At 40.8% G+C, this 16174-nt stretch overlaps 1 protein-coding gene across 1 annotated transcript in view; it reads left to right on the forward strand.

Annotated features, from left to right (window-relative positions):
- Nucleotides 1–16174, forward strand: part of ITPR2 (inositol 1,4,5-trisphosphate receptor, type 2) — a 450179-nt gene that overhangs the window by 215319 nt on the left and 218686 nt on the right. Inside the window, exon 35 of the mRNA XM_004693199.2 lies at nucleotides 14818–15008. Within this exon, the coding sequence (XP_004693256.1) occupies nucleotides 14818–15008 (191 nt within the window). The remainder of the gene's footprint in view (nucleotides 1–14817; nucleotides 15009–16174) is intronic.

A 16174-nucleotide genomic window follows, 5' to 3' on the forward strand; every position in this document is an offset into this window, starting at 1 on the left:
AATAACAAAAGATTAAATACTTAGAAAACTTTATAGGAAACATACAAGAATAAAAAAATGTAATACTGTATTCAGGAATACAACATATTTTAATCTGATAAGTGCACTATTTCTCATATCTATATAATATACATATATAACACACTATTTCTTGATTAAGCAATTCAGTTTGTGGGGTTGCTGGTTCTCTTCAAATCAGTGACTTTGGTGCTTTCATACCTTTCTCCACACACATCCCCTCTCAGCCCACTTGGGCTTGAGAACCCCACAGTCCACAGCCCGCAGCTGCTGTCCCTGGCACCTGTCCTGTGTTCCAGCAGCCGAGGTCCGGTCGCTGCACTGAGGGTGCCCACTTGCCCATTTGGCACTGGAACTCTAAACTGGTCTCTCGTTCTTGTTAATAAACTGGATTTGCACTTGTGAAGCTTTTCCTGGCTTCATGGAGTAAGTCATGAAATGGACAGTGTTGTCTAGGTACGGCCAGAGCTTGCCCCAAATGGAGGGTACTTCAGACAGACAGAGGGTGGGTCAAGGTTACTAGCAAAAAAAAAAAAGGGTGGGGGAGGGGTGGTTTCGGGGAAAGCCACCTCTGTCATGGCAGGCAGGGGTGTCTCATGAGGCATCCTCACCGGTGTGAGTAGCAACCCCAGACTGAGGTTTAGGGTGACACTTTGGGGAGACGTTGATACTGCCATTGATATATTAAGTTCAGCAGTCTCTTTACCCCACACAGGGGCCTCTTTTGGGTCTGTTTTTCACACATGAATGTCTAACCCCCACCCTGATGTGCTCCTTAGCTCAGGCTCTGGCTCCAGCCAGCCCTCCTGCTCCATCCAGACTCAGCCCTCTGAGCACCCGGCCTCCCCTGCCTTGCCTCTTATGTTTCTTCTGCTTCTCCTGAAGAGTTTAGGCTGAAGGGTTCAGAAGGGAGGGGAAGTAAAAAAGGAGAGGCTGTAAAAAAGTAAAGGACACCAAAGAGAACTTAATTTTATTTTAGACTGATGCCCATAGCAAAATGTCCAGAAGGATGTAAATGAGATATTAACATTGTTTCTTTGTAGTTAAATTACAGGTAAATCTGGTCCTGGTATTCCTGCTTCTAATATAACTTCTGGGTTTTTAAAAATATAGTTTTCACTTATTTTTCACTTAGTAACACAGCTTTTGTTGGAGACTAAGTCAGCAAAAAAATATACTTTTTTTTTTTTTAAAAAAAGATTTATGCATACAGTTCTGGGGTACAGGCTAGAGGTGCAGAGAAAGAGTGGGGAGCAGAACAGGCAGATTGACAAAGTGCATTGCTGAGGGGAGCAGCGGGCAGGTCAGGAGAGGTCTGCTGAGCCATGTGGGCCAGCTCTCTGGCCTGGGACTGAATTTGAGCTGAAGGGGCTGCAGATAGCTTCTCAGTGCTGCTCTTTAACCCATTGCGTCACCAGAAATATGATACTTTTGATATAAGAATACAGGGTCTTAGCTGCCAGGTATATTCATTTTTGCATTTTAAGATCATCTCCCCTTTACCTCCCCTCCTTCCTTCTTTCTCTCTTCTTTCCCCTCCTTTTACTCTTTTATTCCTTTCTTCCTTCTCCTTCCTTCTCCCCCCTCCAACATTTCCCCTGTTACCAGGGGAAGCACCACTTGGACCACAGGGAGCACAATGTGTGCTGTTCATAATCCCGAAAAGTAGACACGTGCAGAGCTGGGGGGGCTCTAGGGGACTCCCACAGGACCTGCCCCTTCAGTGACATGCCTCTTCCTCACTTGGCCATCTCTGTTCTTCCCAGCAGGACAGCAAAGCTTTGAGGTCTGGAAATAGTCACTGAAAGTAGAACGATGCTGTTCTAGAACAGGCATGCATTCTGCTGCCTGTCACTACCAAAGCCACTAAGCAGAGACCAGAATTGAATCTGCAAGTCTCAGACCAACTTGCTGTCTACTGATCTGAGAGTGGTGGGCATAGCACCCTGAAGAGTCCATTCTACTATCTCATCTCGAGCTGGCCTTTTTATGTTGCATTACATAGAGTCACAAGCAAACAACCCATCAGAACAGCCCAGCACAGCTGGTGTTCCTGCTGTTTGCACGTTCATCCCCCAGAACCTGTTAACAGTTTGCCTGGTTATGTTGACCCTGGCACATCTGATGGGGTCCAGCACTCACCTAATGGATGTCATTAGGGCAGGAATCTCAGTTCAAAGCAAGAGTTTTCATTTAAAGAAAACAGATCATTAGGCATATGTTATGTACATGCTGCCTGTGTGATGTGTGGGTGCAGATTCCTGTACCAGGTAGGGTGCCCTTTCCTTCCTCTCTGGCTCCTCTCAGTACCTTTTATTTCTAAGTTGTAAGATTTAATTTATGAGCATATTCTATTCTGACCCAAACCTTATGATTTAACAGGATGGTTTACTTTTCTCTAAGCTCTGAAGAGATAGGTGATAGAAAGTTAAAAAAAAAAAAAATCTAGATCAGTAATCAGTTTAGGTTTAGAAGGTGACGTTTTGGTGCATGGTCTCACTGTTAGCGAGAAGACACACTTCCTTCTGTCCCTGCCAGTGCTTTCCATCTGCATGGAACCTGGGCTCTGTGGGTCCTGTCTCCACCACCCTGTGTATTTGTATTTCCTCTTCCTTTCCCTCCAGAAAGGTTTTTTTAATTCCTCCCTCTGGGATCTCTGTGGGAACTCTATGCTCTTTCCTTTTATCGTTCTTCACTTAAAAAAAAGAAAAAAATCTAGGGTTTCTCCTGGTGGCCTAGTTTAAGTTTCAGCACTATCACTTCTAAGGCCTGAGTTCAGCCCCTGGCCAGGGAGCTGACACACATGGTACAGTAGACCTCTCCTGCCTCGCCCACTGCTCCCCTCAACAGCCTGTCTGCTCTCTGCTCTGTCTCTGGTGAATCCTCTCACCCCCTGAGCCCCCTGACTTACACCCTAGATCTTATATCCCCCCCAAAAAAGCCATCTATTAGCAATAATCTTGAAATGAAATTGTATTTCTTTAAAAGTAACAACAAACTCCTCAGCCTTCAGAGGTATTCCTTTTTCCAAAAAAAAAAAAAAAAGGTGGGTCCACTGTGTGGGGCTCTTGGCCTGGTTCCCATAGCCCCCCTCTATAGCAGCAGGCTGAGGTAGGATGCCCCGCCCTGCAAACTGCTCACTCAGTAATATACTTTCACTTCTCTTTCTTTCCCCCTTCTGTTTTCCTTTCTTCTGTTTTCACCATTGCCATTTCTTAGCGTCTTAAATTCTTCTATAAAAGTATTTTTAAAAAATATTTTGTTCAAATTCTTCTATAAAAGTATTTTTAAAAAATATTGAGGTAACATTGGTTTACTTCATTGCTTTGTGTTTTAAGTGTGGGCTTCCCACCTGCAGGTGCGTAACCACACCACACCTGCCACCAAACCCCCACAGTCCTCCCCCGCAGCCTACAATGCCCCTTTCCACCGTCTCCCCTCCCCCTCCACGTCTTGTGGCCTCAGTTCTGCAGTCGGCTTTCTGGAGTCAGTGCTTAGTTTCTCTTTATGTGACCCTTGGTCTGCCTTCTCTACAGTCCACACACAAGGGACATCATCTGAACTTGTCTTTTGCGCCTTCCTTGCCTAGCACCATCCCCTCCAGTTCCAGCTGTGTTGCCACAAATGTATAAAAGCCATTTTGACCCCATCTCTGGATTTGAACTCTTCTCTGTTTTCTTACAGTCTTCATTTCACCTCAGCTTACACCCTCATAAGAGCAAGTCTTCCCTTTCCTGTTAGATTTTGAGGGACAATACCTATGAAGAGCTTCTTAAAAAGTCATCACCAGAAAGCAGCTGTCTAGGATGAGGAGGTGAAGAGCAATCTCTGCTCCGTGGTGCTGAGATTGCATCTTGTTTATTGGTGGATGTCGGTCATGTCAGGACACATAAGAAAAATAAAAGTCTTCTCACGTGACCTTGACTCATTCTAGAGTAGTGCTGAACATATCTGAAATATTTAAAAAGAAGAGAAACTAAAGGGGGCACACGTTAATTCTCTTCCAACACATGAAGGTGAGAATGGACACCTTTTACAGGTTCTCAGGGCTAGGTTATCGCTAACCTGTGGCTGTTCTAGAAGTCAGATTTTTGTCTCACTGTCAAGAACTATTTTACGGGTAGTACTCTTAGAACCTTAGGGCTTGCTCTGAGTTCTTCTCTTTGGCTCAAACCCATTAACTAAGCAGCAGCAGGTTCTAGGAGTTCTACGTGCGAAATACGTCCTTGCCCAAAGCCTTTACTTGACATGGCCTGCGGCACTCATCCTCTACTCCAGTCCCTTCCCTACACAGCAGTTATGGCTCTGTAGACAGAGAGGGTGAGATCACTCACCTACTTAAACCTCTCCACAATTAGAATTCCTACTCCTTACATGGCATAGAAAGCTGTGATGGATCCATGAACCTTTCTCTACCCGTCACTCATCCTCCACAACATGGCTGCATCCACTCTGGTCTCCTTTCTGCTTCTCCTCCTCTACACCAGGCTTCTCCTCATCTGAATACATTTGCACACGAGGTTCCCTGTCTGTGGCTTCTCCTTCCCCAGGCTGTCTCAGGCTCAGAGGCACAGAGCTCAGTGCAGTGACGCGGGTTACCTGTACTCTCAACCAGCTCCTTCCCACCTCTTCCCCTGCCATCTTATGGTCTCATTTTCTCTCAGCACTTATAACTGCTTGAAAGTATCTTGTTTGTTTTATTTTGCTAGTCTTGGTTTTCAGTTTCTCCCATTAGAATGCAAACTTTGATCCTGGCACTTCCCCTGCTCCGAACTGCTCTGGTGCTGACTGAGCAGATTAACGAGGTTCTGTTGACTGATGATGACCCATGGGCTCGGTGTTTTGCAGATATTGACATTCAGGCTTAGGAAGGTTAAGCCACTGCCTTATTACTAATTAGTTGAGGAGGGCTTGAAATCCCAGTCACTTTGAGCAGGAGGTTTATGCTGTGCCATGTTGCCCTAAAGTCCTAACATAGAGCACCCTAATCACACATTAGAACAGTGATCCTAGGGGCCCTCCTGGTAGCACAAGAGGTTAAAACATAGCACTGTGAAGCTGTCCACAGCCACTGCAGTGTGAGTTTGATCCCCTTCACCAACAGTGTAACCCATGTGGCGTGGCAGACATCTGTCTCACTTACTGCTCCCTTCAGCATGTATTTCAGTTTATCTGCCTGTTCTGCTCCCCACTCTGTCTCTGGTGACTTTTGCCCCTCCCCCTGCACATCTGGCCTGTATCTCAGTTCTTGTGTGCATAAATAAGTAAGTAAATAAAATCTTTAAATAAAATAGCACTATGGCCCTTAGGACTTCTGGAAGATGTTTCGATGTTTTACAAATCAGGTGCAAAATAATTTTTGCATTTCAGCAATTTTTTTTTTTAAAGATTTATTTATTTATGCATATAGTACTAGGGCACAGGCCAGATGTGCAGAGTGGTGAGAGTCTTCACCCAAGACAGTGGGGAGCAGAATAGGCAGGTCAAGGAAACACACTGCTGAGGGGAGCAGTGGGCGGGTCAGGAGAGGTCTGCCATGCCATGGGGTCACCTCCGGGGCAGGCGGGAATCGAACTCATATGGAGGTGGCTTTAGCTTCTCAGTGCTGTGCTTTAACCCGCTGCGCCACCAGGGAGGGCCTCAGCAATTTTTTTTAAGGAATTCAAAGAGCCCTAAAATTTACTACAATTGAAAGGCATATGGATTTATGATTCAAAAAGGAAAAAAGAATATATACTTTTGAAAAAGTAATAATAAAGGCAATAGAATACTTTGTTTTTACAAAGCACATTTTTCATATATTTACAGATTGGTGAACCTTCCTCTAGTGTTAGAAATACCTACTGCCATTACATTTACATACATTTTATGATTTGTAAAGTGCTCTCAAGCATATTAGTTCAGCTCCTCATTCTCTTCTTTACTTGTATATTGGATACAAATTGTAATCAAGTTAGCAAAAGTGCTTCCTAAAACAGTATTTTCCAGGCTGTGAGCAGTGACTGTTCCTTGATTGCGGTACACTAATGGGAAACCCCAGCACATGGGCATAATTCTTTGGCCCATTTTATGGACAGGGTACGATGTCAGGCAGCTTGCCTGAGGCCACACTGACAGGTGGACACAGAACAGGGTGCCAGTGAGCCTGTAGGCTGCTCTTATGTGCTGTCACAAACTAGCTTATGTAAATATCACTAACTTTATACCTGTAAGACAAAATATGGATCAAGATGTGAGTTTAAGCTGTGCATGAAACTAATGCAGGTAGTATTCAAATAATTGAAAAAAAAAAAAGTCAGGTGCAAGTGAACTCAGTAAAGCTTTGGGGGCGTCGTTGAATAGGACTGCTGTCTATGTCTTGCATTCTCTCACTCTCGATCACTCCTCCAGGACCAAGCTACAGTTTTATCTGTCACCATTGATTGTTTTGAGGATATGGCCAGATACCACTTTTTTGTGACACATTCAGTTTTCCAGAGGAAACTTCACAAGCTTTTAATGCTGAAGCCATGACCAATTGTGAATTTCCTTGTGTCATGTTAGCTTCTGATAAAATGGCTTAGCTTTTAAGAGCTGAGTGCTTTTGAATTATTTGCATCTGCAGAAATTACTGATATTTACTTCCATTACTCACTTTCTCTAAATGTACACAGAATTTGAGACTGGTAAGATACAAGATCTTAAATGATATTAAATTCCCAGGCAAAGTTACTGCCTGCAGGGCACGGAGTTGGATGTAAGATGCCTGTAAGACCATGGTCCTCTGTCCTCCAGATAAGTTAAGGCTGGCTTGGAGCTCATGAGGATGGGGCTTCTGTCAGGAACACACACCATGGGCTTTGCTGAGCTGTTCGGTGGCATGAAGCTTCAGCGTGCTGAGTCACCAGCTATTCCTCAGTAGACTCACATAAACCTCAGTAGTGTGTGTTACGTGGTTTTTGAGAAAAAGTGTCCATGAATGGCTTCCATATTATTTCACTTACAAGAAGAATTCCACTCCATGTGTTTCATAGTCTTCATATGATTTGGGGGGATTAATGTTGGGTACATTGTTGGCAAAATAATCTATTTTCCAAATGGAAATTCTGTAAAATGTCTTTTACAAGTGGTTTGAATAATGAACATCAATCTGAAAGCCAGTTGTTCAAACAAAATTGTAACATGTAGAAAATGTTAACCCTTTGAGAAGAGAAGACCTTGTGCTGTTAGGTAGCATATCTGTTTTAATCTAACTAGGGTATCGTAGTCAATAATGTAAATGATTTGACATAATACACTCCTGTAATCACAGTTTTTAAAAATAACATCACTTTCAAATGATAAATAAATTACAAGATAGGACAAAGTAAGTTTTTCATGTGCTTATTAACTCAGCTGATTTATAGTAATCCCTTATTACCTGAAAGATGTTTTCCTACTTATCAAGGATATGCTGTCTGTCAAGCCATATTTCTTGTTCTCAGCAAAATTCCAGTACATCGGGGTTGGGGGTGGGTGATAGAACATATACATTGTCACAAAACAGAATGAGACACAAAACATAGTATTTTATCTGTTATGACATTCTGCAGCCTAACTTAGTGCCTGTAGCAGAGTAGAGAGACTCAGTGAATTTTTATTGCAAGAACAAAATAAATGGATGAATATCCTATGCTTGTCATTGGCTGTATAATATCTTATTGTGCACTTATATTCTACTTTATTTAATCATATTGAGTGTCTACATTCTAATTTATTGTGTTATTTCCAGTACTTACGCATGAAGAAAAATTAGGTAAATATCTAGGAATTTAGATTCTGTGTATTTCAGTTGTGATAAATGAGATTGTTCAGTTTCCATGCCACCAGCAATATAGCAGAGTATATTTTTCCTTAATTATGTGGTGCTATTAAGTTCTTAGACCCTTGCCAGGCTTATAAGTAAAAATACAGCTATATGTCTATTGTGGGTTTCTGTGTTTGAGTGGAGACAGAAAGCCTTCCTGTGTGGTTGAGTCACCACTCTGCCTTTTCTGCCACCTACCACTTCCCATGCTTTGCTAACTTTCTCTAAAACTGATTGTTTTCCTTTATTATCTGTATCATTCTTTATTAAGAAAAGAGCTATTTGCTAATAAGCGAGGAATATTTTCCTTAGTTTTTCATTTGTCATTTGAGTTTTATTTTTGGCATGGAGAAATTGATTTTCTTTTAGATAATTTTAAGTTTTCTTTCATCTTCCAAGTGGCTTTGATTGATATGAGATTTTTTTTTTTAATTCCCAGGGGGAATTTTCATGTTGTTATTGTTTATTTTGTCTGTATGTGTTTTCTGTGTGGCTGTTTACAATTTCAAGCAATCTGGAATAGATTAGCGGTAAGGTAGAAGGTATGGGATCCATTTAACTTTTTCCAGATGGATAGTCAGGTGTGCCAATACCAGTTCTTGCACAATCCATAAAATTATATTCTTTATTCGATGTGGGGATTAATTGAGTGTAGGGTGAGTGCCAAACAGGAAAGATGCATTTTATCCTTTATTGTTCTTCCTGTTTAGACTCCAGAGCTGCTGGGCTGATGTCTCCTGGGTATTTTGACATGACATGGAAGAGTGTGACTCTGGCCACTATCAGAGCACCCTGTGCTGTGGCTGGTGGCCCACCACAAGTTCTAATTAATACTCAAGTCTTTCCCCCCTCCTTTCTCTCTGTCATTGTGTCTGAGTGCTTTGCCCCAGGTACTCATCACTGCAGCTGTATGGTTCTCAGAGATTTTGGTCTTGTAGATACTATTGGTGATTTTGGCTCCTTAAACAGTTTCACATCCTAGGCAACATTCATTAACTAATACTTTGCAATAGATTTGATTATTGCTTAAAATCACTGCAAAGAATATTTTCATACCCGTCTTCAGGATTTACCAGCCTAATTACGATGGCCTAGTAGTTGAAAGGCCTGAGAGTGAAGATCACTCATAGAGGCCTGGCTGTCTATGGGCAGAGCTGCCTGAACAGAAGTCTATCACTGCCTGCCCACCCGCTGTGCTTCCAGATTTGGAAGGATTCCATATGATTAATGCCTAACCGGATATCCTTAACAAGAACAAGGTAGTATTTGATTGCACTTGAATTTAGAAGCAAGTTAGGGGATTTTTTTTTTTTTCAAAATTTAAACTTTGGTGCGATCCTCTTCATTGAAGCATGGTACTGGTAGCGAGGTTCTCGGCCAGAGGAAGCCGGTGGCAGTCAGTCCATTAGATCTTACGGGGCGGAGGCAGGGCAGTATTCCCAACAACATGTCCCAGTTCATAATTCAGTGTACTGCGTACATCAGAATTGTCCTTGCTTAACAAAAGTAAACTAAGTAGAGATCATATTTTTGGTTGCATTTGAAAAATGTTGTAGTTATTAATATTCTTGTGAGATCATGAATTAATTTTTTGCCTAGTCACAGTTTTCTTTCCTATTTTAATTTTTAAATAATGTATGGAAAATTAAATTACTTTGTCAGCTTGATTTTCAAATGAATATTTATAGTATTTTGACAGTATAGAAAACCTATTTCAGCCCATGTTTTAAAAGACCTTAATGTTTCTACAATTGCTTGAAAAATTGTTATCATTATCTGTACAACTGCTTATTTGAACTCCAATTCTCTTTTCCCCAGGTGCATGACTAATTTCCTTTTAGTGCCTAGAAATTGGGATGTAGCCCTTCACTAGACTTTACATTTGGGCATGAGAAAGTAGTATATTTTGCCCGCTGAATTTATATTGTGCAATTTGTGCCAACACAGGAGACTGGAGAATACCAATTAAAGTGGCACAGTTTGGTGGAAACAAAAGGGCCCTTCCAACAGTGTTTGGCATAATGGAGTCCACCTGGTGTGCACCTTGACTTCTGGCCTCACCATGGGGTCGGTCCCGCTGAGGCTAATAGAGGAGCTGCCACTGAGCTGCCCTCTCCCCCATTCCTGAGAATATCACCCCTTGCATGTAAAGTACCCAGTTCCTCAAGGGGAGATAGGTCCCACCCCCACCCCAAGTTTTTTGACTCTTGGTGGGACCCTGGTTGTGATATAGTTGAGCAAACTGAATTTTCTGCCTTTTGTTATTTTTCTTGCTTAAAAAAAATACAAAGCTTGGATGAAGACTTCCTGATTATCTGAAAAATAGATAAATGAAGACTGAGCAGGACTTAACTGATTTTCACAGAACACGCTGCTATAACCTAGATTACTCTCAGTAAAAATTGGTCATTTGATTTTAATTCCTACAGATATAGCTGAAATCATATGTAATTAATAAAGCCACTGTTGATTTTTATTAAACTCTGACTTGTGTTTCTAGACTAAATAAAAGGAGGGGGGAGGCAGCACTATCTTCTTCCTGCTTGACTTTTGAATCTTCACAGCAAACCCAGCGTATGCATGAAGCAGCCAGAAAAGCTGAAGATCTGGCAATAATTTGATGAGGATGCAGGGTTAAGTATTTATAAGAATAGGTGCAGTTTTGTAGTGTCAAGACTACCTTCTGAGAAAGGAGTATGGCAGCTGTGATGTGTGGGGTGGGTGGAAACAGACTCTGTTTGCTCTGGAGAGGGAAATTTATAATGGATGCTGGGAAAAGCCTTCACTAGGGAAATGGTCTGGTTGACTTAAAAAATTTCAGCTGGAGCTTTGTTTAACTTGGTGACTTTCATGCTGGCAGCTAAAGCCATTGATAGTAGTTCCCTAATCCACCATTTCACTTGCCATGTTCTGAAAATATTGTAGACAAAAAGATATTTTAAGAGCAAGAGAGAGACACCATATTCACATAACTTTTATTAAAAGGCATTGTTATTATTACCATGCTGTATTACTTATTAAAGTTTTTGTTTTCTTACTGTGCCTAATTTATAAATTAAACTGTTACAGGTTAGAATAAGAAAACTAGTATGTAAGCTTAAGTACTGCCTGAGATTTCGGGCATTCACTGAATGTCTTGAAACCTGTCTCCAGAGATGTGGGGAGACCCCATCATTTTCAAAGAAGTTTTCAAGTATCTTTCCGTGTCAGAGAATTTTCTGGCAGAAATTGCTGCCTACTGTCAGAGCTTTCCTTCTGTTATTTGAGGGGCCCACCTCATATTCTCTCATACATTTCTTTGTATTTCTTCCTATTTTTTTATTCCCTCCTATAAAAACAAGTCTGGCGACTATCATTGTGACTTGACATCATCTCCTTAGAAATCTATTTCTTGATTTAGTAGCTATAAGTAATGTCTTTGTGCTTCCTCTTCTCTCCCACATTGTGTTCTGATTATTGCTTGATGAATTATTGGCTTTACATTGTTTGGATTTGTGACATCAGTAGTCTTTTCTAAAATACAGTGAAATCTCTTATAGGGTGGTAAAAATGGAAAAGCCACTTACCATAGCCTCCAGAATGATGGGGTGTGGATATTTGCACTGTTTAACCCTCTGCGAAAGCATAGACTTACCTTGACATGGAAGCCTTACAACTACGGGAGACATTCCCAGCCATTAATGCGTGATGGGTCTTCTTTCACTTGTCTTGCTTTCTTCTTTTCAGGTTCATACTCATCTGCTATGACCACTTACATTCAGGTTAATATTTTCTTGGGATCCATTCTTGTGTTTGTTTGTTTTCTTGTGTAATTTTGCATGGCTGGGCATTCAGAGAATTTTTTTTAAAGATTTGTTTATTAATGCATACAAGAACTGGAGTGAAGGCCAGAGATATTGGGGGTGGGGGTGGTGAGAGCATTTACCAGAGACATCATGGGGAACAGAACAGCAGATCTATTGAAATACAGTGCTGAGAGGAGCAGCGGGTGAGACAGGAGAGTTCTGCTGTGCCATGTATGTCACCTCCCTGACTGAGGCTTGAACTTGAGCTGGAGTGGCAGCAAAGTGCTTAATAGTACTTTTAACATAACACGAGGGAGGTCTCAGAGAAGATTTTTGACCTAGATCTGTTTTGAAATGTTTCTATTCAGTTATCACTTTTAATTTTAGTTTTAAATGGGTATAAACTCCTAGTTTCCAAAATTTTTGTTCATCTGGTCTTTAAAGACATGATTCTGCTGACTTCTAGATCCAATATTGATCACAAGGCGTCTGGTGCCAGTCTAGCTCTACACAGGATTCTTCCTTCTCTCAGAACCTTTACAACGGTCTCTCTGCCAATGGCATTTATGTTGATTTCTTAGGGCATTGGACAGCAGTTTGTCTCATCTGGGTGAGTTAAAATCCCAGACATGGGGCTCTCCTTGGTGGCACAAAGGGTAAAAGCACCACATTATGAAGCTCTCCGAAACCACTGCAGCAAGAGTTTGGTCCTTGGTCTGTTTCTGGTGAATCCTCTCACCCACCACACCTCTGGCCTGTACCCCAGTTCTATAAGCATAAATAAATAAATCTTTAACAAAAAACCCCAGAAATGACAGTTCCATCACGAAGGTGTCAGCAGCACCATGCTCTGTCTGAAGCTCGGAGGAGGAGTCTGTTCTTGCCTTTCCCATAGTTTCTGGTATTGGCTGGCAGGCTGTGCCAGTCATTACCTTGAAGCTTCCTAAATCCAGTGTCTTCCCCCAGCTTTCTATGATGTCTTCACTCTGTATGTGTCTCTTCCTCTTCTCCCGTTTAACAAGGGTGCCAGTTGTTTTGGTCTGGGGTCACTTAATTTAGCGTGACCTCATCTTAACTTACTACATTGGCAAACACCCTATTTCCACGGTAGGTCACATTCACAAGGGCTTGTTCTTAGGACTTCAACATACATTTGGAAGACACAGATCACATAATAGCACTATAAGGCTTTACCAGTGTCCAGCTGATATGCTTATTTAATTCTTTGTACACAGTGGACCTTTCAGTTTGAACACTTATTCTTTCTTTAGTTCAAGGACATTGTCTTATTTTCTTAATCATTTCTTTCCTTCTGTTGTTTCTGCCCAGAATTTATATTTGTTAGATACTTGATTTCGTGGAGGACCATCCCTATTTCATATTCTGTTTTCCCTCTATTTGTGATCTTTCAGCTTTAAATTTTAGAAGATTCCTTCACTTCCTCCAGTTATCAACTTTGTGTTTATTTTTGTCCCTTGTCAGCTTTTTTTTAATGTTGACTTGTGCAATCATATTTTAATTTCCAGTATTTCTTTTGTTTTGCTAACATTACGGATACAGTATACACCTAAATTCTCTAAGGACAGTAGTTAAGATTTTGTTCTTCCCAGAATCATGTCTTTTTCACTTGGTCCAAATATTCTTAGTGGTTTTGTTTTTTCCTGTGATTCTTGCTGGTGTGTTCCTAGTGCAAAAGGTCTGTTATGCCTGGGTGGGTTTCCATGGCAGTGCTGAGGATCTATTTCTCATATAAATGACAGTGCTGACCCAGAGCCGGGGCCAGAGCTGAGTAAATGACATATAGACTGCCCTTTGTGGGATGTGTGTGTGTGTGTGTGTATGTAGCAGAAGACAGACTGAGAATACTAACAAGTGCTAAAATAACATTGGCTTCACTCTGGGGTTCGAGTCTTTTTATGTTTTCTATTTTTCTGGAGCTGCCTTATTTGTCTCTCCCATTCTGCCCCTTATTTTATGAAGATTTTTGGAGTTATTGCGAGCTGTCTTCTACTTCTCAGTTCTGATTCCTACATTGGGTATTCTCCCAGGCAGGTATTCCACTTTCACAAGGAAACATCTCTACAGTTCTTTAACTGTATCCCCTGGGTAAACGTGGCCACCACCAGTGTCTGTGTGTGCCACTCAGTGGGAGGAGAACCTTAACTTCCCAGCTCTTCAGACATCATTCTTTAATGTGCTACCTCAAGGAGTCCACCAGACCTGCTCCCAAATTAAGTGCTGGTAGATGAGAACCTAAAAGACTTGTTCTAACTCTACTGGTTGATGAGCACCTGGAAGACCTTTCTAACCCCAGTCTTTTATACTTCAGTTTCTTTTCTTTCATGGATAGACTTGCTTCACTTCTTTGGAAAAATGCTGTGACCCTTTCCTCATGGAAAGCATGTTACTTATCATTATTATTCATACATATGACAAACATAAATTTCTGTGGATCTCAGGGAGGACATATATTGTGTACTTTTTACCAGTGCATATGTTTAGCTTTTTATTTCTTCTTCTAATGTTTTACCACATGTGTGTGTGTGTACATATATATATATTTAAAGCTATATATATATATATAAAGCAATAATTATATTAATGAACAGGCTGTAGGATTTTACTGCATGTTTTCTACCTGATTTTCTGTTTTCCATGGCATCTGAGAAGGAACACATGTGCATGGCTTTTACAGAGTGTGTGCTCTGTTGATGCTGCAGGATGTGTGTTTCACACATTAATAATCAGGAAATAAACTAAATTCTGGAATGTTTTATGAACCTACTTTAGTAATTTGTTTGAAAAGTTGAGGCAGTTTCAGATGGAAAAAAAAATAATGAAAAAATTGAATGGCAGAATTTAAAGATTTAAATTTCTCCCCTTCCCTGTTTTATTGAGATAGAATTGACATATAATATTGTCTTAAGGGTATGTATAGCACAGTGATCGATATACATGTAGGTTGTGACATGACATCATCACCTGAGCTATAAAGTTTTTATTGTGGTAAGAGTAGATTTCAGATCTATTCTTAGCAGTTTTTCAATAAGCAGTACAGCATTAGGTTGTCATCTTCCCATATATAACAATCTTAATTCTTTTTTATGTATTCTATGTTTATAAGATTATCTTGATTTTGTGTCAGATGCTATAGTCAAGTTAAAAAAAAATTAAATCTTTGTTTCCCAGCAAAGAATCGTGGAATTGCCATCCCAGTGGATTTGGACAGCCAAGTGAACACTCTCTTCATGAAGAGCCACTCCAATATGGTGCAGAGAGCGGCCATGGGCTGGAGATTGTCAGCTCGCTCTGGACCACGCTTTAAAGAAGCTCTTGGAGGGCCTGCTTGGGACTACAGAAATATTATTGAAAAGTTACAGGTACAATGAGAATGTGAAATGCCAAAAATGTTTTCTAGGTGGAAAGTTTTGATACACAATCAAAAGAAAATAAATGGTTAAATTTCAGTTGGGGACCAGGCTTTGCTTTAACATTCTTTAGGAACACCGTCATTTTAAAATGCATAGTTTGTGTGTAACAGTTGTGATGATCACAAATGTGGTAAAGTAATTTACTATAAAGACTTATTCCAGAGATGAAAACAAGTTCCCTTATTTCAATTTATTTGACAGTTCCTCGGTGAGGACAGGAATAGGGCATTGCAGGGAGAGAAAGTTGAAGGCCAGTCACTGAGCAAGGACATGCCTTAAGCTCCTTTATTGCTTTTTATTGAGGTAATCATTTATATTGTTATTCTGTTCCAGAAGAACAGGCTCTCCCCACTCTAGGAGTTGTTGTCATCCTGTCCCTACCATCAAACTAAGCTGCTTTTAGGCTAGACAGGCAGTCTTCAGTAAGGATTTGGTGAGAACTGTGCCAGTCACAATGTACTGGTTGTAGAACACAAGGTCTGTGCCTTTAGGACATTTACATTTTAGCTCATTAATAAATATTAGATAATTAAAACAGCTATGGATAAAATAAAGCAGGGTAGCTGCATGGTAGAAAATTACTGGGAGAATGATTCTATCATTAGAGCGATGGGAATAACGAGAGGCATAATCTATTTAAAAAATTGAGATCAGCAGTTTCATAGGGAAGAAATAGTAAATGCAAAGGTGCTTATGAAAGAAAGAGTTTGGGAGGTTTGAGCTATCAAGAGAGGGCTGTTGGGACAGGAGTTTGGTAGTCAAACGAGAGTATTATGAAAGGCAGAGTAAAATCTTGTAGGCATTTAAATGCTACAGCGTTTGGATTTTCTAAGTGTGATGACAGGTGACCGAATGCTTTCAGTAGAGAAGAAACATGACTTGGTTTATATTTAAGGAGTTAAGTGTGGATTTTGAGCACTAATTCAGGCCAAAGGTCCTTGGCTTAAGGGAGTAGCAGTAGGCATGAAGAGAAGAGAAGAGAAGAGAAGTGGGTCTGTCTACTTGTTGGCTCAGCTGGACGTGGTGAATGGGTGACTTGGTGAGTGGTTGAAAACGAATTGTGAGATGGTGAAGGAGCAGTCAAGGGTGGTTCTGGGTATGATGCAGTTGGATCA

This window comes from Condylura cristata, unplaced genomic scaffold (genome assembly GCF_000260355.1).
Source record: "Condylura cristata isolate star-nosed mole 26May11 unplaced genomic scaffold, ConCri1.0 scaffold00036, whole genome shotgun sequence".
Lineage (NCBI taxonomy): Eukaryota > Metazoa > Chordata > Mammalia > Eulipotyphla > Talpidae > Condylura > Condylura cristata.